Consider the following 23,139-nt stretch of genomic DNA (forward strand, 5'->3'; position numbering starts at 1 on the left):
AATCGAATTTGATTGATTAATATGATTATGTCCATTATTGTTTTTAATGCTCAGGAATATGTTCATTTGCTAATATGATTGTCGGCCATAGTTCAATAAAGATATAGTAGGCAGTGCTGGAGAATTTGTTTGGTTCTGGAATTTGTAATCTTCCTATGAACTACCTTCGGACCTTCGCTGCACCATAACAGTAAGTTAATTTTTCTGTCACTTGCACAATCATTCGTATGATAAAGTAACACCTAATACTAGTAAAACTTGACCAAACTATCCATAAGTTAACTTATTACTCACTTTTCTATTTTCAGAGGAAAATGCTAACCTAAAATACAAGGGAATTTCTGGAAGATGAAACCATTCAACGGGTAGAATAACATAAACCAAGACAATAGCACGTACTTTACAAGAGTTTGAGATCATATCTACTGGAAAACAATAGAATCAAAATTATTTACAAGTGGAGGTTTGCTACATTATTTCTATAACTGATGACATTTCACTACAGAAAAGATCTCTAATATGTGAGGCGAACATGAGAGGAAGCTCAACTAGTTGCAAAGCAGAGCTATGATCTGATTCAGACTGGCAATCAGTATTTCCAGCTCCATAATCTTGGCCAGTAGCAAAATGGTGGTTTTAATAACCAAAATCAATGATTCTTTGTTTTCATTCTCCTCTGCTCTAAACTTGTTCGTTCCCCTTCAGGATGTTGTACTTGCACAGTGGACATGTCGCGTTCATCTTAAGCCATTTAACTATGCAGGTGGAGTGGAAATGATGATTACAGGGGAGAGCATGGAGTTCCGTCTCATCCTCGTACAAGCTAAGACATATACAACATTCCTAGCAAACAAGAAAAAATTTGAGGTATTGGTAACTATTTTATCACAAATAATAAACAGAAATTCTACTGTCTATTCACATTCAAGGATGCAATCTCACAATGAGGATCAAAACTGAAACAAGAAATCCATACTAAAATCTCAAAGTAAAGTTGTAGAATATGCATACGGCGAAACAGCTCTATTTCCGATATAGTCAGAACAGTAGGAACAGAATAAAGGAGAAAGAAAATGTTAACTGGTTGAGCTTTCCGTGCCACAACGAGGAACTGGCTTTAAGCATTTCTAAGATACGTAATTAACTTACTGCATCCTCAGGTAAAAGAATACGCTCATTGGCCAAGTATCCACTGCTCGTCTCAATTGGTACCATCTTACCAGCTCCTACACTTGGTTTCTCCTCATCCTTGCAGATATGGAATCTATACTTGGGGAGAACTTTGAGGTCTGCTTCTGATGCACCTTCCTGTGTATTATAGGTGAAAGATCGTTACCAGAAACATATAAATTAAGCTTGTTCTATGGTTTGCTGTCTTCTTACCTGGCCCACTGCATAGAGTACTGCAATTATGCAAGGCAAGCAGCAACAAAGAGCAACTCCTATCAGACATGCCAAAGCAACACAAAAGACGGCAAAGAATACATCGAATGCCAAAAATGCAACTGCCAACCTGCAGCACTTTGGATCAGTAATCAAACAGGACTCTTTCTGAAGGTGGTTGTCACAAAAATTTAAAAAAAGGAAAAGAAAACAACATCTACAATTCATCAAGCAGACATATTTGAGAGAGAGAGAGAGAAAGAGAGAGAATAATCATCCACGGCTTCTTTTGAGATGACAACACATATGCTGTAATGCAATGATAGATCTAAGCATATAATTCAGCTGGTCCGTGACCGAACAATGAATCAGGCAGCTGAACCAGATAGAATTAGGAATTACATCTTATAGGGAACAACTAGAAATTCTAGGCAAACTTGGAAAAAATTGAATTCCCCTTCCCTTTAACAGTCTGTGGTTCTTCTATGTTGTCATTAACAACAATGATGAAAAATGCCAATTCACATAGTGCATGAACTAATTAATAACATCTTTACCGCAACTACCATTACCCAAAATGTGAAAAGATCAAGGTCGCGTTCGGTCAAATATATCCCAAAGATTTGAAACCCCTGTCTATTTGAGCTGTGCAAGTATTACTAGTACGTCTAAAGGAATTAAAATTAAGAAAAACTCAATTAGAGCCTACATGTAACAGGTTATACCCGATCTCATTGCTATGGCCTACTTTACATCTTGAATAGGGGAGAATTCCAGACAGGGATTGGAATTATTAAAATCACAATTTGAAAATAGTAAAGACAAAAAAATACAAGTCCCACAGACAACCATCAACTAAACATAAAAGTTTTACAATATAAGAGACTAATTTCACACATATTATAACTTTAAGAAGTTTTTCTTGTTTTAGGATTTCTCCCTAGAAATAAAGGCTTGAAGTGATAGTAGATAGTGACATACCAGTATAGACTTGGAGCATTCTGTAAAAGAATATCACCACCAGAGACTATCCAATAAAATCCAACTATCCACCAAAGAAGTGACGCCATTGTATTCACAGTTTCACATCGTTTAGCAACACTGCAATGTCCAGAATGGGAAGGAGTCAATAAATTAAATTTGCCACTTCTACTTCTATAGCAGCGTTAACCAAGAAAAGGAGTATATATCTCTTTTTCCATGCTTAAAAGACACTTAAGATAATCGGTCAAATGATGGTAATACATTTTTTCTTCATAATTTCAAATGACGAGAATAAATGCTTCTATATGTCTAAGTAGAAGATCAAAAGGTGGTGATAACATAGCCAAGTTGAATGGCATGTAATTGACATGCTTCTTTAAGTTGTCGTTTCAGCTTGCAGTGTAACAAATATCAAATTTAACTCATGAAAATCTACTAGAGATAGCAGGTCAATCATGATATGAAAGATGGGTCAAAAGCCATCGAGGTAAAATCAAAAAGTAAGAATCACTAACATGATACTATCACAAACTCTCAGCATAACAGAGCAAATATACATCATTCTCCTTACATTTTTCATTCCCTTAACCTTGTAAAAGAAATTTATAACACTTTCTCATAAGTTTGGGATCTCTCCTGCAGCTCCTTCTTTTTTAAAATAATATTATCCTTCCCTGACACAGGGTGCTGGCAATGATCACATGGATCATATAAAAAATCTTTGTAACCTAACAATATAACCCCAAAGCCCTCTCATACAAAATCCAAAGCAAGTCACTTGCCTTTAAATCAATGTGAAATGTACAAGCTTCGAAATATTATGCCTAATCATTCTGTTAAGAAATAGAGTTTCTATATTAAAAGTATAAAGCAATTAACAAAATTCCAGCTTCTGAAATACAATCAATATTTACCGTCCTTCATTGATCAATCCAAATGTTTCATCTGGTTCGACTTCAGTAGTAAAAATGCAAGGCTTCAAATGGATTACGGAATATTGCGTGGAGAGAAAAAAGGGAAAGAATATGCCAACAAAGTAGCCTCTGATGGAATGCACTGGAATTAGGTTTTTCATGTCAATTATAGTTCAAAGAGTTTGACAAAGAGAAGGAAAAGATTAAACCAGTTCATAGAAGAGAAATTTGAAAATTTCAATGGCTGCTGGAGCCTAATTAAGTAAGAGATGTTGTGTTGCATTCACATGTAGGCACTAGTCTAGATCTTGCAGTGGCGATCAAATTCTGTAAAGTAGTATTCTTTAAGGAGATGATGAGCATTTTGCTAACTTTCTCAGATCAAAGATTTATAGCAAGGTCTCAAGAATGTACTCTTCAAGCAAGAAAAATATTTCTTTTATCCTAACACTATCACTCAAAAAGAAAGAAGAAAACGGAAATCCACCACATTCTTTATGAATATACCAATATTTCCTTTTCCTTTTTTGATAAGTAATGAGTTATACCAACATTCAGTTATATCTTCTATACTAATCAATTTGTTTCCATTAATTGTGTTCAGTTCCTAGCTAAGTTCGCATGGATTCTAAGAGGTTGTAGTCCCTTGGAAGTTCATGTAGCCTATAACCAAACCGCCTCACGAGCTTGAATGTAATGCAATAGTGCATTAGAAATAAAACTATAAGTAAAACCACCACCCTAACACTACAAACAGAGGCGGAGCTAGCCAATAGTATGCGGGTTCGGCCGAATCCAGTCATTTTTGCTTAAACGTTGTATTTATATTAGGAAATTTATTAAATATGTATAAATATTTAACTGCAAACCCAATAACTAAGACGAACTATGGGTTCTCCGGCAAATTCAGAACCCATAAACTTCAAATTATGGTCTCACCCCTGAATACAAAGATGAATTCATCATACAACAAGTATCTATTTAATTGTGACAAAAGGTCGGAAAATACTGAATAAGCTGAATAAATGAGCTAACCTTGATTGATTACCAATACCCAAAACGCCATTTCCCTCTTCACCATTCTCCTCATTATCATTTTCTCCTTGAGAATTTCTCCTTCTATATTCCAACCAAACCAGCACCACATGCACCACGCACTGCAAAGCATACCCACAAACCCAAATCCTAATCGGAACATTGGGCGACTCATCAAACGTGCAGGACAAAATCACAACCGAGACAATAACAAAACCCAAGTTCCACATCATGTCCAGTGCCACCACTGGCTTTGAGTAACCCCAGTCGGCGCGTCGCTCGTCCAGCTCACGCGCCGCCGTCTCCCTCACTAGCGTCGACGCACCGCCACCCCTTCCGCCGGTGAGCCGACCAAGAAGTACAGCCAACGATGACTGACGGGCCCCGCCGCCGGTGTCCTCTCGTCGGCTGAGAAGTGGGACCCTTGTGGGGTCTGAAGATATCATATTTGGTGGCTCAGTTGCCATGATTTTAAAGCTGAAAGTGGATAATTGTTTATCTTTTAGAGAGAAGAAGTGCGGTTTGTCAGAAACATAGAATTCATAATAAAGTGATGTAATATTTTTTCTGATAGTTTGATGAATTTGGGTTTGTGTCAGATTCTTGATTTTTGTGCCTAAAAGTTGGAAGGGTAGTTTGGGATGATCAAAATGGGTGAAGGGGGAGGGGGGAGTTAGCTGGTCCAGGTCTGTTTCTGGTAACTACCGATTCTGAACCTGAATCTTTCATAAACTTTTACTGTCAAAAGACAGGCAAACAGGATAAGGGAGATTTAGCACAAGGTCAAAAATCTTTTGATTACCAGTCTATTTACCAAAAAAAAAAAATATTTTATATTTAAAAATAATTTAACTATAAATTTTCTATTTTGTTCTTTATGAGAGACTTTTATATCGACCTAAATATTATGACATCTTTAAAATCATAAATTTAAAATATCTTTATTTTTTTTTCAGTTTCGTGTAAAATCAAATTATGTCACATCAATTGAAACTAATGAAGTAACGAATGGAATAGTATTTATTAAATTCTTTGTTAATTAAGAAAATATTCAAGGTTGCTGCTATTGTCATGTTGTTAAAGAAGATGTGATTATGGAAAAGCCTTCAATTATTAGGATGTGGACAGATTGAGATAACAATGTGGAATAGAAGTTGAGAGACACATGTAAATTTTAAGCAAATAGTACCATCTTATCTGTCTTTCTGTCAATATCTTGGACATCCATTTGTATTTATCATGAAATACAAAAGCAAAGTTTCTAGCTCCTCAAAATTTGATTAGACAAGGGAGAGTATAGGCAATCTTTTAACAATCTGTAATTTTTTCTAGTTTAAGGTAATGTTGTGGCACGGCCAGCATTCACAATGCTTCAAGCATAGTATAAAATGTCCTAAAGCAAGGAAATTTATTTACATCAATGAGTGTGTGTGTGTGTTTTATACTACAGAAACGTTGGTTTACAACTCTACTGCTAGATAATTTGAATTGAAGTGAACGACCTCAAGGTTTTTGTTACCTCAGCGGCTCAGCCTCCCCAATTGACCTAGGTCTCATCAACCAAACTAGCCCTTTTCAAGCATAGGGCATTGTATGTTTTGCAGCAAAAAAAACTGTTACACGAAAGTAAACCTTACACAAGTTTCTGCTTTATAACCCGCTCTCTAGCAATGACTAGTCTCCAATTTCAGACCATCATCTCGTGTTCTGATAGCATAGCAAAGGAAAAGAGAATGAAATTCGACTTAGGCTCTCGCAATCAGCTTCCTTAATCCTCAGAGGATGTGAAATGCGAGTTAACATGATGATCAACTCGTTTTAGAATAACCAAAATGAGAAGCATGAGATTCACCCTGGGCTCTTTCATGAGCGTAGGAGAGATCCCCCTTATCTCAAGAGACTGCGCAACATGGAAGCTTACTTTGGTGATGTAGAAAAGCAAGAAGATCGACAAACTGAAGTTGCATGTTCATGATTGCCTTGACCAAAAGAATGTTGGTAAGCAAGGTCGTACATTAGACACCAATGCCACGACCAAGTTGCAAGCAGTAAAACTTAACGAGTCTTCAACTCCAAATTCTTCATGATTGAAATGACCCTCCAAGCAAGTTTCTCATCTACCATTGACCACACGCAACAGAAGTTTACTGTTTCAGATGTGCTATCAGGACTAACATGTATTCTATGAGGACACTTCTCCTTCAGACACAAAGAAACAGTAACTGACTCTATCTGGAGACGGTCTCCATCATTCTGATAGGTTACATCTTGAAAATCATTTGAGAGTTTTGTGTATAGTAAGTGCAGCCACGGGCATTTATCAAGCACAGGAGGCGTGTTTTCTCCTGGTGACAGAGCTACATCTTTACAGTCATCAGAGACACGCACTGGACAACAGTAAGCAAACTGAACTTCATGATTTTCTCCTCCTACCATGACCATTAGCTCATTCTGGTGCACAATTTTGGGATGCTGGTTTTTCTGCATGGTTAGCACCCCTTCAGCTACTCTGTCATCACATACTTGCACAAAAGACTCGGTTCTCGCATTCAGAATCAAATCAATGTCTGCTCTTGAACTTGTGTTTAGAAACTTGAAATTTGGGCTCAAAGAACTTTTAAGAAATTCTCTGGATGCATCAGCTTTAACATAGAGAGTTGAGGGAATGCACACAGTCTCGTTATTTGCAGGATAATAGCACGGGATCCCCAAGTCTGATTCAATTCCCTTTTTTAGCAATGCCATCTTGGGCTTTTCGCCATGCACAAGTATTACATGTTTGGGTGATAGAAATTTGACCAAATCCATGATTCCCTTGGCATCAGTATGTGGACTAAAAGACAGCTGATGGATCTGGCAAAATCCAAGAAGTAAATAAAAGTTATATAGTTCGAAAAGATCAGGGCTAAATAACATAACACTTCCATATTTCATTCTTAATTTCAAGTTGTGATATCCAAAGTAGTAATCTAAAACAGAGAAATAAACACAATTTTGAGCAGATGAAGAAATGACAGGAATGCTCAATTTTACCTTCTCAGCTTGATCATTACCAGATGGTTGATAATGATAGTTATTTGACGAGTCAATGGAGTTTAAATGTGATCATTGTACTGGAGCGTAGACAGATATACAAAAGAGCTGCTATATGATGAAATTAAACAAATTAAAGATGACACAAGAATAGAAATACCTGGCAGCGCACATCAATCTGGGTATTTTCATCAACATTTATTTTGGCGGGAGTTTTAGCAGACATCAACCTGTGTCCTACTGTCCCAGCTACGCAATATCTGAAAAATAGGATCCAAAGGAGGATAGTAGAACATAAGTTTGTAAAATGGTGACAATGAAAATGGAGGAAGTCCATAGCTTATCTCATAGGCTTCTAACTAGTCTTGCAATTCAATGAATAGCAAGCCAGATAGTTCAAATCGTATTAAAGAAAATAGTTTATCCCATAATTAATGTGCATAAAGTAAAAATGAGAGAGCTATTAACTTCTTTTTCTATGCAATGACCAAAGAAGCTAGTTAATTAATGAAGTTTACACACCACAATTCTTTTCGATGTGCTCAACTGAGTTTTACAGTAAAGAGTAAATAACTCAATTGGAAATTCGAATACGAGGTATTTAAAATGGAATCTAGATGAACTTAAAACTCCTATATGGGGAAAAAGAAAAGGAAATGAAAAAAAAAGGAAAGAAATCTTTTTAATGGGAAATAGAAAAATTAAAATCCATAAAAGACGAAATGATCATTATGAATGACATATTTTCATCCATATATATGAGTTTTAATTTTTCTAATTTCCTGAGGAATTGCGAGAAGTCAAACCCTGAAGCAAAAAAAAAAAATGTAAATACTGGACAAATGTTTTGAAAGAGCAAAATGTGACCAGTTCATATTGACAATCCAACTTTGCTCACTCAACCCAGGCAGTTTTGGATATATGGCAAAGGCAGGACAAATGCTAAATTTAAATTTGAAAATGCATTTCTATTCTGTCTCATTATGGGATATTAAATAAAGTGAATTGCAGATGGTACCCTGGGAGTGTTATGAGGTTCTGTCCGCACGGAGCCCATTGCTTGAAAACTTCAAGTGAAAATCCCCCACTTATCATGCCCGGAGTAGCAAATAAAACACAAGGTCCAGGAGCATTTATCATGGAACGATCGAAACTGTGGACTACAAAGTAAAATCAGAAGATAATGTAAGATGAGCAAACCAATACGTTGATCTTAATCTTTCACTTGAGCTACTAAAGAAAACCGAAGGGGAATATTGTAGCACAACAAAGCTTCATAACCCTGATCCTGTTTAACATAGCTAATCTACAATTTCCTGAAGCTTGCAATGAGTGATTGAGGAAGCACCATTTTTGAAGTCAAATGCATTTCGTGTTGCGGCAGTACTTTTCACCTTTTGGCTGGTCCAGTTTATGAGAACTTTGTAGTACAAATTAGCTTGAATAGTCAAACCTGAAAGATTAGTAGCTCACGACTAAGAATAAGGTATCAAAATTACAAAAAAAGACATAATATATATCCAAAATGTTTGCAGGATTATCATACCACCAAAATTATTAGTAAAGAGAACTCATAAGAACCTAGTATAAACAATAAAATATTTGTTAAGGATTAAGAAAATTATATTGCTGAGCCACGATGATCTGTTACGAAGTTCACGGTTCTGTAATATTACTCTTTACTAGGAACCTTGTCTGACCAGAGCTCGGTGACAGAGCCAAGCAGGAAAAAGAGCAGTGAAAATTCCTCAGAATACACCATTCTTTTGCTGTGGTTACTGTCATGGATTCAGAAAAGGATGTAATAGGGAACTTTCTAAGAAAAAAAAGGTCCAATTGTCCATCCAGCTAATTATTGAGATATGCATCAATTTCAGTTTTCTGAATGATACTATTATTGACATAACAGTAAATTATTGGTAAACTAAGTTATTTGCTGTTGTTAAGTTTGAGGCAAAACATCAAGAAGTATAAAGAACAAATAAACCATGCATCACACAAGGTTGACTGAAGTAGAATTTAAAAAACAGAAACCATTTTTTATAGATAAACAAAGAAAACAGATCCTCCGGGTAATGGATTGACTATGACTATTCATCAATATCCCACCAGTCTCTCCTTTAGATGCGGCAAAGTTATGAAGTCCCGCAACTTGACAGGTGGTAAGATGAGCTAGTGAGAAGGAAAAGTGACAAAACGCCAGATCTTATTCATCACTTTAGTATCAACAACATTGGCTATTGCTTTCAGAGAAACAAAATGGTGATGTCGACATCGAAGCTAAATTATAGCATTGGCTCATTTCGTAAGCAATAATTCATATTGTTCAACCCCGAGCACTAAATAAACGAGGAATACCACTATAATACACATTTAACAGGAAATTCCAGTATATCGGCTATGATAACCCCATAAAATCAGATAACTAGAGATTTTGATGATGAGAAATGCTTGTTAAGCTACTACTTGTCATTGGGGACTAATTTCTTTGACAAACAAAGCTCAACTAACTGGCAACTGCTTCTAACTATTGCAGACAGTCTTAGAGGAGAGAGAAGAAGCTGAAATTCAATGCCAGTCAAAGCCGTATTAGAAGTTACCGGAACTAAAAGTTATTAGTACTGACATGCACATCAAATATTTGGTGGAGAAAATGTTTGTTAATCAGAGATGGTTACATGGTATATGATACTATGTTAGTTACCTCCAGTAAATCTAACTACAACATCCTAGAAGACTCACTTTCTACCAAGTCATAACTGTCTTTCGACAACAGATCAGACTTCATGATGTACACTGGGATGCTTATGTTTTCGCTTACATATCAAATAAAATTGATTGGCATGCCAACAGCATTATGTGCAGATAGCTTCATAGCTTCAACAACACTTAATAAAGCATACATAAATTACAGAGATATAAGTGCACATAAATGCCCCGGTGAGGAGGTGTGAGAGGTTGACCATAGTGGGTCTGAGGAGAGGTCGAGATGGGCCTAAGAAGTATTGGGGAGAGGTGATTAGTCATAACATGGCGCTGCTCCAACATACTGAGGACATTACCCTTGATAGGCGGATGTGGAGGTTGGGAATTAGGGTAGAAGGTTAGCAGATGTGACACCCTAGGCGAATCCCACGTCGACAAAATACGGGAGAGATGTTGGGTATATAAGTAGATATGCCTTAGACTCTAGTGACGCGTTTTAAAGCCGTGCGGGCCTAGGCTCAAAGCGGATAATATTACTAGTGGTTTGAGCTGTTACATATGGTATTAGAGGCACTCCACGTGCAACCTTGAACGGTGGTGGGGCAAACCTCAGCGAGGACGCTGAGTCCCTAAGGGGTATATGTGACACCCTAGGCAAATCTCACATCGACAAAACACGGGAGAGATGTCGGGTATATAAGTAGACATGCCTTACACTCTAGTGATGCGATTTAAAGTCGTGCAAGCATAAGCCCAAAGCGGATAGTATTACTAGTGGGCTGGCTTGTTACAGAAGATAGGCGTGCGTGTCTCCTCTTCATGTCGGTAGCATTAATATTAGTCTCGTATTTTCACAGCTTCATATTCGCAGTTTCTTTAACTTTGGTTATTCTATCACCTTTGTAAGAAGGCACGGGAGAAAATATGATATATTGATATTGTGTGTTCAATACAATACAAGAGGTCCTTATTTATAGCTATACTATACAAGGACATACTACTCCTATTCCAATGTGGGACAAGACTACATTATGTAAATATCTACACTCCCCCTCAAGCCGGTGCATAAACATCATATGTACCGAGCTTGTTACACATGTAACTAATACGAGAACCAGTAAGAGACTTAGTGAAAATATCTGCTAGTTGATCATTCTACTTTACAAACTTTGTAACAATATCTCCTGAAAGTTTTTTTCTCTGACAAAATGACAGTCGATCTCAATGTGTTTAGTCCTCTCACGGAACACCGAATTTGACGCAATATGAAGAGCAGCTTGGTTATCACACAATAGTTCCATCCTGCTGATTTCTCCGAACTTTAACTCCTTGAGCAACTGCTTGACCCAAACTAACTCACACGTTGCCATAGCCATGGCCCGATATTCCGCTTTGGCGCTAGATCGAGCAACTACATTTTGTTTCTTGCTCTTCCACGAGACCAAATTAACTCCTATTAGAACACAATATCCAGATGTACATCGTCTATCAGAAGGTGATCCTGCCCAATCAGCATCTGTGTACCCAACAATCTGCTCGTGGCCTCGATCCTCGAATAGTAATCCTTTGCTTGGAGCTGACTTTATATACCGAAGAATACGAACTGCATCCCAGTGACTATCACAGGGAGAATCCATAAACTGACTTACAACACCCACCGGAAAAGAAATATCAGGTCTGGTCACTGTGAGGTAATTCAATTTTCCAACCAACCTCCTATATCTCGTAGGGTCTCTAAGAGGCTCCCCTGTCCAAGCAGAAGCTTAGCATTCGGATCCATAGGAGAGTCAATAGGTCTGCAAACCATCATTCCAGTCTCTTCAAGAATGTCTAAGGCATACTTCCGCGGTGAAATAACAATACCTGAGATAGTCTGAGCGACCTCAATAATTAGAAAATACTGCAGTCTGCCCAGATCCTTAGTTTGAAAGTGCTGAAAGAGATGTTGCTTCAGATTAGTAATACCATCTTGATCGTTGCCAGTAATAACAATATCATCAACATAAACCACCAGATAAATACACAAATTCGGAGCAGAATGCTGATAAAACACAGAGTGATCAGCCTTACTACGAGTCATGCTGAACTCCTGAATAATTGTGCTGAACTTACCAAACCAGGCTCGAGGGGACTGTTTCAAACCATATAGTGACCTGCACAATCTGCACACAACCACTAAACTCCCCCTGAGCAACAAAACCAGATGGATGTTCCATATAAACTTCCTCGTCAAGATCACCGTGGAGAAAAGCATTCTTAATGTCTAACTGATAAAGAGGCCAATGACGTACAGCAGCCATGGACAAAAAAAGACGAACAGATGCTACTTTAGCCACAGGAGAAAAAGTATCACTATAATCAAGCCCAAAAATCTGAGTATATCCTTAAGCCGATCAACCTGGCCATCCGGGCCGACTTTGACTGCATAAACCCAACGATAACCAACAGTAGACTTACCTGCAGGAAGAGGAACAAGCTCCCAAGTGTCACTCGCATGTAAAGCAGACATCTCGTCAATCATAGCATGTCGCCATCCAGGATGAGATAGTGCCTCACCCGTAGACTTAGGAATAGAAACAGTGGACAAAGAAGATATAAAAGCATAATGAGGTGACGACAGACAATGATACTTAGACCAACATAGTGGGGATTAGGATTAAGTGTGAACCGTACATCTTTGCGGAGTGCAATTGGTTGACTAAGAGGAGACAAGTCCGCAGTAGGTGCAGAATCTGATGCAGGACGTGAATCACCTGGGCCTGATGCTGGATGTGGACGGCGATGATAAGCCAAGAGTGGCGGAGCTGCAGAAGGTTGAACTGGATTATGGGGAGGAATTGGACCTATAGGTGATGGAACTGGAGCTATAGATGGTGGAACGGGAGCTATAAATGGTGAAGCTGGAGATGTAGAGGAAAATGGATGGGAGATAGTGACTGAATCTCCAAAAGAAGAGACTGGTAGTACCTCAGAAATATCTAAGTGATTACCTGGACCTGTGAAGTATGATTGGGTTTCAAAGAAGGTAACATCAGCGGACATAAGGTACCGCTGGAGGTCAGGAGAATAGCATCGATACCCCTTTTGCGTTCTCGAGAAACCAAGAAATACGCACTTAAGAGCACGGAGAGCTAACTTATCTGTTCCTGGAGTAAGGTTATGGACAAAACAAGTGCTTCCAAAGATACGGGGTGGAAGAGAGAACAAAGGTAAGTGGGGAAACATAACTGAGAATGGAACTTGGTTCTGGATAGCTGAAGATGGCATACGATTAATAAGATAGCAAGATGTAAGAACTGCATCCCCCCAAAAACGCAACGGAACATGAGATTGTATGAGTAGGGTACGAGCAATTTCAATAAGATGTCTATTCTTTCTTTCAGCTACCCCATTTTGTTGAGATGTGTACGGACAACATGTTTGATGAATAATCCCATGAGATTTCATAAACTGCTGAAATGGGAAAGACAAATACTCTCGGGCATTATCACTACGAAATGTGCGAATAGAAACCCCAAATTGATTTTGAATTTCAGCGTAAAAGGTCTGAAAAATAGAAAACAACTCAGATCGATTTTTTATCAAAAATATCCAGGTGCACCTAAAATAGTCATCAATGAAACTAACAAAGTAGCGGAATCCTAAGGTAGAACTGACCCGACTAGGACCCTAAACATCTGAATGGACTAAAGTAAACGGTGACTCTGCTCGATTATCAATACGTCGAGGAAAATGAGAGCAAGTATGCTTACCGAGCTGACAAGACTCACACTCGCTGACAAGTGAGATAAACCAGGTACCATTTTCTTAAGTTTTGACAAACTAGGATGTCCCAACCGTTTATGTGATAAATCTGGTGAATCAGTAACAGGACAAGTCGTTGAAGGAAGACAAGATGTAAGTCCATGTGATTTAGCAAGGATAAGGTAATAAAGTCCATTCGATTCACGCCCGGTACCAATGATCCGCCCTGTACTGCGTTCCTATATAAAAACATGGTCATCAAGAAATAAAACGACACATTTAAGTGATTTGGCTAGGCGACTAACAGCTATGAGATTAAAAGGACTATTAGGGACATAAAGAACTGAATCTAAAGGTAAGGAAGGAATTGGGCTTGCTTGACCTATTGCAGTCGCCATGGTTTGAGACTCATTGGCCATTGTGACTCTTGGAAGAGATTGCGAATACGAAATAGTAGTGAAAAGAGATTTGTTACCAAAAATATGATCTGATGCACCTGAATCAATGGCCCAAGACTCAGAGGATGAAGATTGAGAGACACAAGTCACGCTATTATCTGTTTGAACAACAGAAGCTATCTCAGAAGATGTCTGCTTACCTGCTTTGTATTGAAGAAAATCCACTAAAGAAACCATCCGACTATTCGAAGTATCGGTTCTCATGTCGCTACAATTAATAGTAGTAGGGTTAACTTGAAATAGTGAAAATTAGTAACTCCGTTGGGAAAACTGAAGATTACTGTAGCTCTCGGAATATTATTGTTGCAGCCGGAAAAATTCAAAGTGGTCGGAATGAAATAAAAACAGTAGGGATAGGATGGAATTACCAGATGACCCAACTGTTCTGAAGAAACTTTTTCAAAAAATGGCCGGAAGTCCACTTCTGAAATCACTGTTCACGCCGGAAAAATATAAAAGTGGTCGGAATTTGGTGTAACCTGGATGGGTAGGCTCGAAATTGCAAGGGGAACAATCTGTCTTGAAGAATCGTCGCCAAAAAATGGCCACAAGGTGGCCCACACGACGTCAGAACTTCGCCGGAAAATTTTCTTCCGACCGCTACACTACCGCCGGAGATTTTCACTGGGGTTTGGTCGCCGGACAGTGTCTACTCTTGTGGTAGTGTTGGATTTTGCACAACACTAACCGAGACAAAGCAGACGCAAACCAACTTTGAAAAGTTGCCGGAAAAAAAGGGTTCCAGTGACTGATTCACTTCCCGGAATCGCTGGAATTTATGCACAGCGATAAATCTCTCACGATAGCTCTGATACCATGTGAGAAGGCACAGGAGAAAATACGATATATTGATATTGTGTGTTCAATACAATACAAGAGGTCCTTAGTTATAGCTATACTATACAAGGACATACTACTCCTATTCTAATGTGAGACAAGACTACATTATGTACATATCTAACAACCTTATCACCTTATCTCCTTATCTTGTTATTGTTACTACTTGTTGTTTTTGTCTCTTTTTATTTTTCTTTGAGCCGGGGATCTATCGGAAATAGACTCTCTACCTTCACAAAGGTAGGCGTGAGGTTTGCGTACATCCTACCCTCCCCAGAGCCCACTTTGTAAGATTTACACTGGATATGTTGTTGTTGTATAACTGCACATAAAGAATTCTAGTTCTTTTAATCTGATCAAGGACAGACAGATTTCAAGAAAGAAATATCACATAGCTGAATAACTTAAGAAAGGAACATGCAAGGAAATTAAGGGAGAACCTGCGGCAAAATAAATAGGAGCTTTAAGATTCATTCGCTCCCAATAGTCATCCAATAGCATACAGAGTTCCTATTTGGTGAAGTATAGTCCACCAGTAAAGTTGAATACTTGCATTAATATATTACATTGAGAAGGAAACCAAAATGTACAAAGCAGAAAGAACATAAAGGAAAAACATCAACAAAAAAAGGAGTGAGGAAATCCCAAATTTAATAATCTACATACATAAACCATTAGTAGCAATAAATGTGAGATATAAAGAACATCTAGACTTAGATTTCCTAATTTTCATACCGTTTTTTCCAATTAGAGTGAAATCCCACCGGATAGAGTGGAAAGGATACAGAGGATCTATATAGCTCACCCCAACTATTTTGGGATTGAGGTAAAAGTTGATTGATTGAAATGTAGACATCGTTACTTATACCTTGGCACTATCAGACGGGGGTACTCTTGTTGGACTTTATATACAAGCCTGTTGACAACTCTTGCAGCAATGATGTCTTAGTTTTTCATAATCAAATATTTGAAAACAAATTGACAGCTCAGAGAATTACATGCATAATACTCGAGTTTTGACAAGTTAAACACATCCCTCATGGGATGTCTTGAGACAAAATACTGATCAGGAGTTTCGCACTGTTGATTAATTCTTCAGTAAAATTCTGTTAATGTGTCCCCTCATACCTTCAGTTACTTGTCGTTACAGAAGATCTAAAGCTAAAGCATGTCTTAAATCTAGGCATTAAGAAAGCTAGACTAATTAATACTTTAACCAAAATAATTGAAGAAATAAAAACCTGAGCTCTTCCCAGAGCAAATGTAGGGATGAGCACCTTTCCTCCACTAGCAACACATTTGTGAACCTGGAATAATCAGTTTTTGGTATTATAGCGTTAGTAAATAAAAAGTGAATTCAACTTGAAATTGACTAAAGCAAAATGGGTAACACTAACAAAAGAATCACTAATATTTTAAAGATAAAGGACTCTTACTGATAGAGAATTGCAATAAATGCAATGTTTTAGACAAGAACCCTCCACTTCAATATAGAATAACGTAAGCAGAAAAAATTATACGGTAAAAAGAAATTATGCTAAACTGCCGGAAACGATGAAGAGCAGGAAACAAAGAAAACAAACATGTGCATGCACACATCCTTTTGATTTGATTAAGTCTTAAAACAAAAAGCAATTTCCCTTGGTACAGATTTGTTCAGCATTAGCAATCAATCAAGGGATGATGGATAAAGAAAACGCAATGCAGTCTCTTTCCTGCCACTTTTTAAGAGGGAATCAAGGCTTGGACTATACTGAGAAGTGGATTCACAAGCAAAATATCATTTTAGGTTTGGAGTATACAGCACTAGATGGTACACGCTACCTTGAAGCCACTGTAAGCACACCACCAAACTACTTAGTATACTTAAAACAGCCATTGACATCAGGATATAAAGCATAGGACAAGGACAAAACTCCAAGCAAGACTCTTATAAACACTCACTCTTTGCAAGCGTATTCTGTCACAGCAACGTGTAAAAGAAAAACATATGCACAACATAAATGACAATTAAAGAGGCAAAAAGAATCAAGTCTGTGTAGTAGCCAAAAGTTCCATACTGCTTCGAGAAACTCCCGCTCCCGGGCATATTTGGAATCACGGAAGGTGGTTGCATAAGTTGACCTGCAAGGACAAAAATTTGAGTAGAAGAAATCTCTTGCAGCTAAAATTTTCATTTTCCAAGGTTAGGACAATGTTATTAGATTTATTTCTCAGGAAATCTTCAACTTTTGAATCACAAGAGTGATGATTACAATTTGTTTAAAAGAGGCACTGTAAGAAGGGAGGACCACCAATATCACACCTCCAACTTGGAATAACACGGAAAAGGAGGATTTTACATCAATTTCACACCATTTGACACTAAGATGTTTCAGTCATTCCAATTAGCAGGAGACATAAATTTTTGCAAGAACTAACATGTGAATTTGGTGCTAGTCGTCTAACACTGTTAGCATACACAAAAACTATATACTGATTCTCAATATCCAACAGATTTCTTCAGATCTTGAATCATACTTTTCCTTTACAGGTGCAAACTATTTTTAGAGCCAAGCCCCTAGCCCAAAGAGTATTGAGATTAGAAACCTGGTCATGGTCATCAATACACTTGAGCTGCATAAAATCGCAAAATAAAAATGAAACTGGAAAAAAATCATCAATGTTTGATTTAGACCAAAAAAAATTGACCAAGATTGTTTTCCATGACATGTACTCATGCAGGTCATTTTCAAGATAGTATCTGCTACTTACTCTGTTATGACAAGGTCCAGCTGCAGCCGATCGATTTGAGCAGCTCCAAGATGTCTATCGGGTGTCATATTATAATCTCCAGTGTATACTATAGCAGCATCACCCACTTTAGCATAAAACATTGCAGCACCAAGAACCTATACATATAGTTCCATATCACAGCATCAATGTTGATTTACCATTCATGCATCATTTACAGCGGGATGACAAAATTCTGGTCTATTCCTTTTGTGCATCATATGTAGAAGGAAATTGAGTTGCACATTCACAAGAAAGAATATTCGTTCTGATATATACGAGGATTTCAATTGAAGATATTTACAAAATTTTGATGAGAGAGCTAGTTTAGAACAACATGAACTTGGGAGGGATATCAGACAAATTTATTTTTCTTTTGATCATTAATCCAACATTTACTCCTGCACATTTTTCATCTACATTTGCTGGTTGATCAAATGTCTTCCACATGAGAGCACCCATCGCATATGCCATATTTACTAGGAAACAAATGAAGGTAGACAGCTGCAAGCGTGCAATGTAGAGACGAAAGACGATATTTTGATTCTACTTTAAGCTCATATTTTATTACTACACTTGGATTGCATGACTTTGGTTCCAAGAATGAACTTGCAGCTAGCTTCAGCAATTAGGTTATTTTAAATGTTTTCTTTTTCCAGAAGCCAGTAAACCAATGTAAAGTGGCTCCTATATCATTTTACATTGGGTTCTGCTGGCAGTATATTTCGCAATATCACTTTCATAGGTAGAATTTCAAGTCAATGTCGTAGGCAAATTATGATACAAGTGCTTTTTTCTATATCCGTTCTCATTGTTTAAACCATCTGATCTTCTAGGCTGCTCTTTTTCTTTTTGTTTTGTGAAATCGCCGTGTTGCTGCTTTTATTGAGTAACTTCAAAATGAAAAAAAATTGTTCTCTACCTGGTGTTAGAACAGAGTCCAGGAAAAAAAGACATACACAGCTTCCCATATGGAAATGGAGTATATATAGCTGCTTGTGGCTTCCAAGGTGAAGAATGAAGACAGAAACTATAGTGATCTTCGCACAGCTGCCGCATGGGTTAGCTACTAGCACTAACACGAGTGTGAGAGAGAGGGAAACTGGACTGAAATTTTTACTCAGCATTACAAGAGTCAGCAATGATTAACAATCTGCATCTGCTTCAGAAATGTATGTCGAGTTGAAAAGGGAATTACTAATTCCAAAAAGATGGAATATGATATAAGCACCAGAAAAATGCCATTTTAAACTTGAGTTCAAAAGGGAATGTTTGTGCAAATAAAGTGAAAAGTTTAAACCATACATGTCCAGCATAGTATGCTCGAATCAGAAAGTCCCTGTCAACCAGCACAGTCTGCTTCAGATCCACCGCAGTAACTGCACACCAAATGCAAAGTTAAAATAACTCATTTTAATTTGGCGATGAATAAGAGGATAAAGATGCAGAAACTATTATTAGGTGAGCATGTCTGCTAACTTATGTACAACGGATTCAGACACCACATCTTGTTAGATCCTCGGAATTCACTTCACTCGTCAATTCAATCTTGTGTTTGCATTAAATTAATATTGCTCGTTGTAGGAGTTCAATCAGCAATCTCTTATCATGTTAAACTGATAACTAGTGGACTGCAAAAGAAGCTCGTGAAGTTAACCTATGAGTCAGAAAAAGTGACCATTAAAACCATTGGAACCACACTAGTGGTATCAAGAGCTGGCAGCTTGGCTAAGGCAATCAGAAAAGGTTGTGCATTAGTCAAAGCTTGCAGCTTGGCTGAGCCAGCAGATTTGATCAAAAGAAACAGAAATGATTTGTCCATTAGGCAGACAATGCACTCATGCAACCATGTGAAGGAGTGGAAAATCCAATCATTGGCAGGTTGGCTTTATTCACCCCTATATATGCAACAATTACAAATAGATCCAGCAATATGCACATGATCTTCAGAGAACTGATTGGATATTACAGTTGTAAGAGGTTATGTCATTGATGCACAGAGTACTATATTGTTTCAACTTGAGAGATCATTAATATGCTTAACCTAACTTCGCTTTGCCTCGACCCCTAGGAAGTTGGTTTAACCACTAAGAAGTGAACTTGCCTAGTTGACAACTTTTTAAAGGAAATAATATGAACATATACTGCAAAACTGAAGAAAATTCTAACCATTTACCAGAAAATTGAATCACACTATAAAAAGGTCAAGGGAGTGACTAGTAGGAGAAAGGATACCTTTCTTCATGCATTCTGTAATATGCTCAGAACTAAATTGCTCCGCCTCTCCTCTTCTATCAACCATCACTTTGCGATAATCTTCCAGCATCAATGGAGCCAACGCTTTTGTTGGATACTGAAGGATCAGTGATTAAAATAGATCATAGAGAGCAGATCATAAAAATCGAAGTGCAAATATTCTTGCTCAGGTATTCTAGCAAAAAAAACTCTGGATACTAAAAGCATATGTTAAATGGACTTATAAGTACATCTCTGGTGCAAATAAAAGAGGAATTGGAAGGAATTGAAAATCTTGCACAGAATAATGTACAAAAATTGGAAGAATGTTTTAAAAGCTCCCAACACATCAGGATTTTCCGGAGGCAAACAACTTCCAATTGGTCGTACATTTGTTAACTTGTAACAGAATCTCTACCTAATCCCTTGAAAATTTCTAATATTTATGTGTTTTAAGAAAGTTTCGAGACATATGTCTAAACATATCTCGTTTCTTGCTATCGCTTCACATTTTATTTTCATATGTTGTCTAAAGTTGATGTAAATATCGAGTCATTATATTTCCTTTGTACCATCTTGGTACCAGTTTATTAAAATCTTTACTTATCAGGAAAAAAAATAGCAAACCATAACAATTTTTAGAGCAATCACCACGACATTCTTCTTTTTTTATAAGGGGCAAAAAAACAAATTACAAGGTGCCATGACATTCTTTTTTTTTTTCCGATTCATATTTCCTTTTGTTAAAAGAAAGCATTCCTAATTCTTAGGTAACTTCGGTTTTTTACGTCTAAATATAAGATTGGCTTTTTAATCAGAATAACTCCTGAGATCACGAAATATAGTTCTCCCCAATAATAGCAGAACTCCGAATTTGTTACTATGGAAGATAAAATGCAACATCTACTGGGACAACCAAAACTTTAATGCCGCTACTGATTAGGTGGTTGAATATGCATTGCTGGCAAGTCAAGGCTTATGTTTCAAAAAGTTATGACAATAACATGTTGAAACAGATAATGTCAATTATCAAACTTAGGGAGATATATGTTGTTTCTAACAAAATAAAGTATGTGATTACAGTTCAAAGCTTTCGAAGTTTTTTTTTTTTTTTTTTGTATATACAATGACTTTGCATTTATTGTTCAAAGCTGTTGTATGAGATTTTGCCAGTAAGATTACTAGTGAAAGTAAATTCCCTAACCTGCTTCAGTTAGCTATTTACAGCTTCTTCTTTTTTTGACAGAAGGTAAGGAAATATTGGAAAAGGAATGCACTTCAGTAAGAGACACACAACAACGAAAAACAAAATCAAGTGAAGCATCTCATCATTTACATCCCCATTTTGCTTCTGTATTCCTTTACTCTATTGAAGTGATAAGTATTATAAAGGGGTACAAAGGAAATACCGTCATGTATATGGGGCCATTATACCCACACACTTCAGTAAAATATGGAAGAGCTCCAATATGGTCTAAGTGGCTGCAACCAAAATTCATTAAATTAGACCAGTAGAGTTAAAAAGTTATAATATACTATAACACATACATAAAATAGAGAATGTGATTTACCAAGCTGGGGCAAATCTTTCCCCCGTCTCTAGAGGGTTTCATGAATTTCATTTAATTATTCAAAAGTGTACAAGGTTACTATGAAATATATACATAATAGGGGATGCAATTCGATTCACCAAGCTGGGGCATATCTTTCCCCCCGTCTCTGAAGGGGTTCATGGATTTCATCTAATTAAACAAAGAGTAAAAGGTTTTATGAAATATACACATAATACGGGATACAACGCCGCGCTGAGGCATAATTCTCCCCCATCTTTAAAGAATTCCACCAAAAATCATAAAACAAGACCAAAGAGCAAAAGGTTACAATGATGTCACACAAACAGGGGATGTGATTCTCCAAGCTGCAGGAAATCTTTCCCCTGTCTCTAAAGGGGTTCATTGAAACTCATTAAATTAGTCCAAAGAGTTAAAAGAAAAGTTCTATGATATCCATTGGCTGAGCCACAGTCGGGAAGGGGTTCAATCAGCAGAAATCGTGTTACGCAAGTAGGGCAAAAATATTTTTTCCATATATATTAACTTTTGAATCCCTTGTAGTGGCAAAGATAGTTAATTGTTTGAGGTCACAAGTTAAATTTTTGAATCGCCTTGTTAAAATTCCTGGCTCTGCCACTTATGATATATACACAACATACAACAATAAGTAGTGACAGAGTATCATACAAATGGGTGATGATGATGCATGAGAGAGCGTTGTTGAAGTCTCCAGACTTAGAAATTAGAGAGAAATCCGGGTATCTGCGATGGTCGAGGTACCCCATATGCATCCCACAATCAAACATTATCTTCTTGCCATTTATTGTCACCACAACACAGCTCTTTCCTACCTCCTGTCCTGCCCCTGTAATTCAATTTTTTTTCGTTTAAGCATTTCATCAAACAAGTAGCAGACACTGTAGTAGATCAAAAGAATAATGCAGCTAGGCTTTTTGCTTACCCAAAACTAAACATTCGATCGCCATGCTTCTTCTTTTTCTTCTAAATTAAAAGAGTTAACTTCCGCGATTTTCTCCTTCAACTTTTGCTTGGTAAAAGCCTGCACCTTCAAATATAAATTGCGCGGGAAGGAAATGGTATTACTAACAGGTTTATGAGGCGGACCCGCGTTCAGGGTTAGAGCACCCGCAGCTTTCAAGTGGCACCTGGGTGTTGTACACTTGTACTGTACAACTGTTGTAGACTTGGTAGCCTAGTGACGGGTGCACTGGTTGAGCTCACTCTTTTCAAGGCTTTCTGTAAGTATTGGGCGAGTGTTCGAGTCTGCTTCATTTTTAAACGCTGTATTTTTCCTCATAGTTGGCTCCGCTGTTTTAACAGGCGTGCGCGTAACGCGAGACACTGGGTGCAAGTTCATGGGTATTTAATTTTTAATATTTCATAAAATAATATAATTATAATAAATATTTTTAAATAGGTAAAATTGCATTAAAGGTTCAAACAGTTTGTAAGTGTATATATATA

At 37.4% G+C, this 23,139-nt stretch overlaps 1 protein-coding gene across 1 annotated transcript; it reads right to left on the bottom strand.

The window, feature by feature from the left end:
• Positions 1-338: 338 nt before the first annotated feature.
• Positions 339-22,960, bottom strand: LOC107769852 (cleavage and polyadenylation specificity factor subunit 3-II-like). The gene is made up of 18 exons (XM_016589108.2): positions 22,616-22,960; positions 22,342-22,519; positions 21,511-21,583; positions 20,102-20,219; positions 19,172-19,245; positions 17,849-17,985; positions 17,155-17,218; positions 16,336-16,401; positions 15,535-15,604; positions 8,698-8,802; positions 8,368-8,509; positions 7,510-7,609; positions 6,678-7,169; positions 4,317-4,918; positions 2,365-2,484; positions 1,384-1,513; positions 1,150-1,308; positions 339-843 (listed from the first exon to the last, which is right to left on the bottom strand). Exons 1-18 carry the CDS (start codon positions 22,638-22,640, stop codon positions 682-684), a joined length of 2,817 nt encoding a protein of 938 aa, XP_016444594.2. The 5' UTR covers positions 22,641-22,960; the 3' UTR covers positions 339-681.
• Between the last annotated feature and the right edge of the window lie 179 nt (positions 22,961-23,139).

The sequence above is a fragment of the Nicotiana tabacum genome, chromosome 16 (genome assembly GCF_000715075.1).
Source record: "Nicotiana tabacum cultivar K326 chromosome 16, ASM71507v2, whole genome shotgun sequence".
Taxonomy (NCBI): domain Eukaryota; kingdom Viridiplantae; phylum Streptophyta; class Magnoliopsida; order Solanales; family Solanaceae; genus Nicotiana; species Nicotiana tabacum.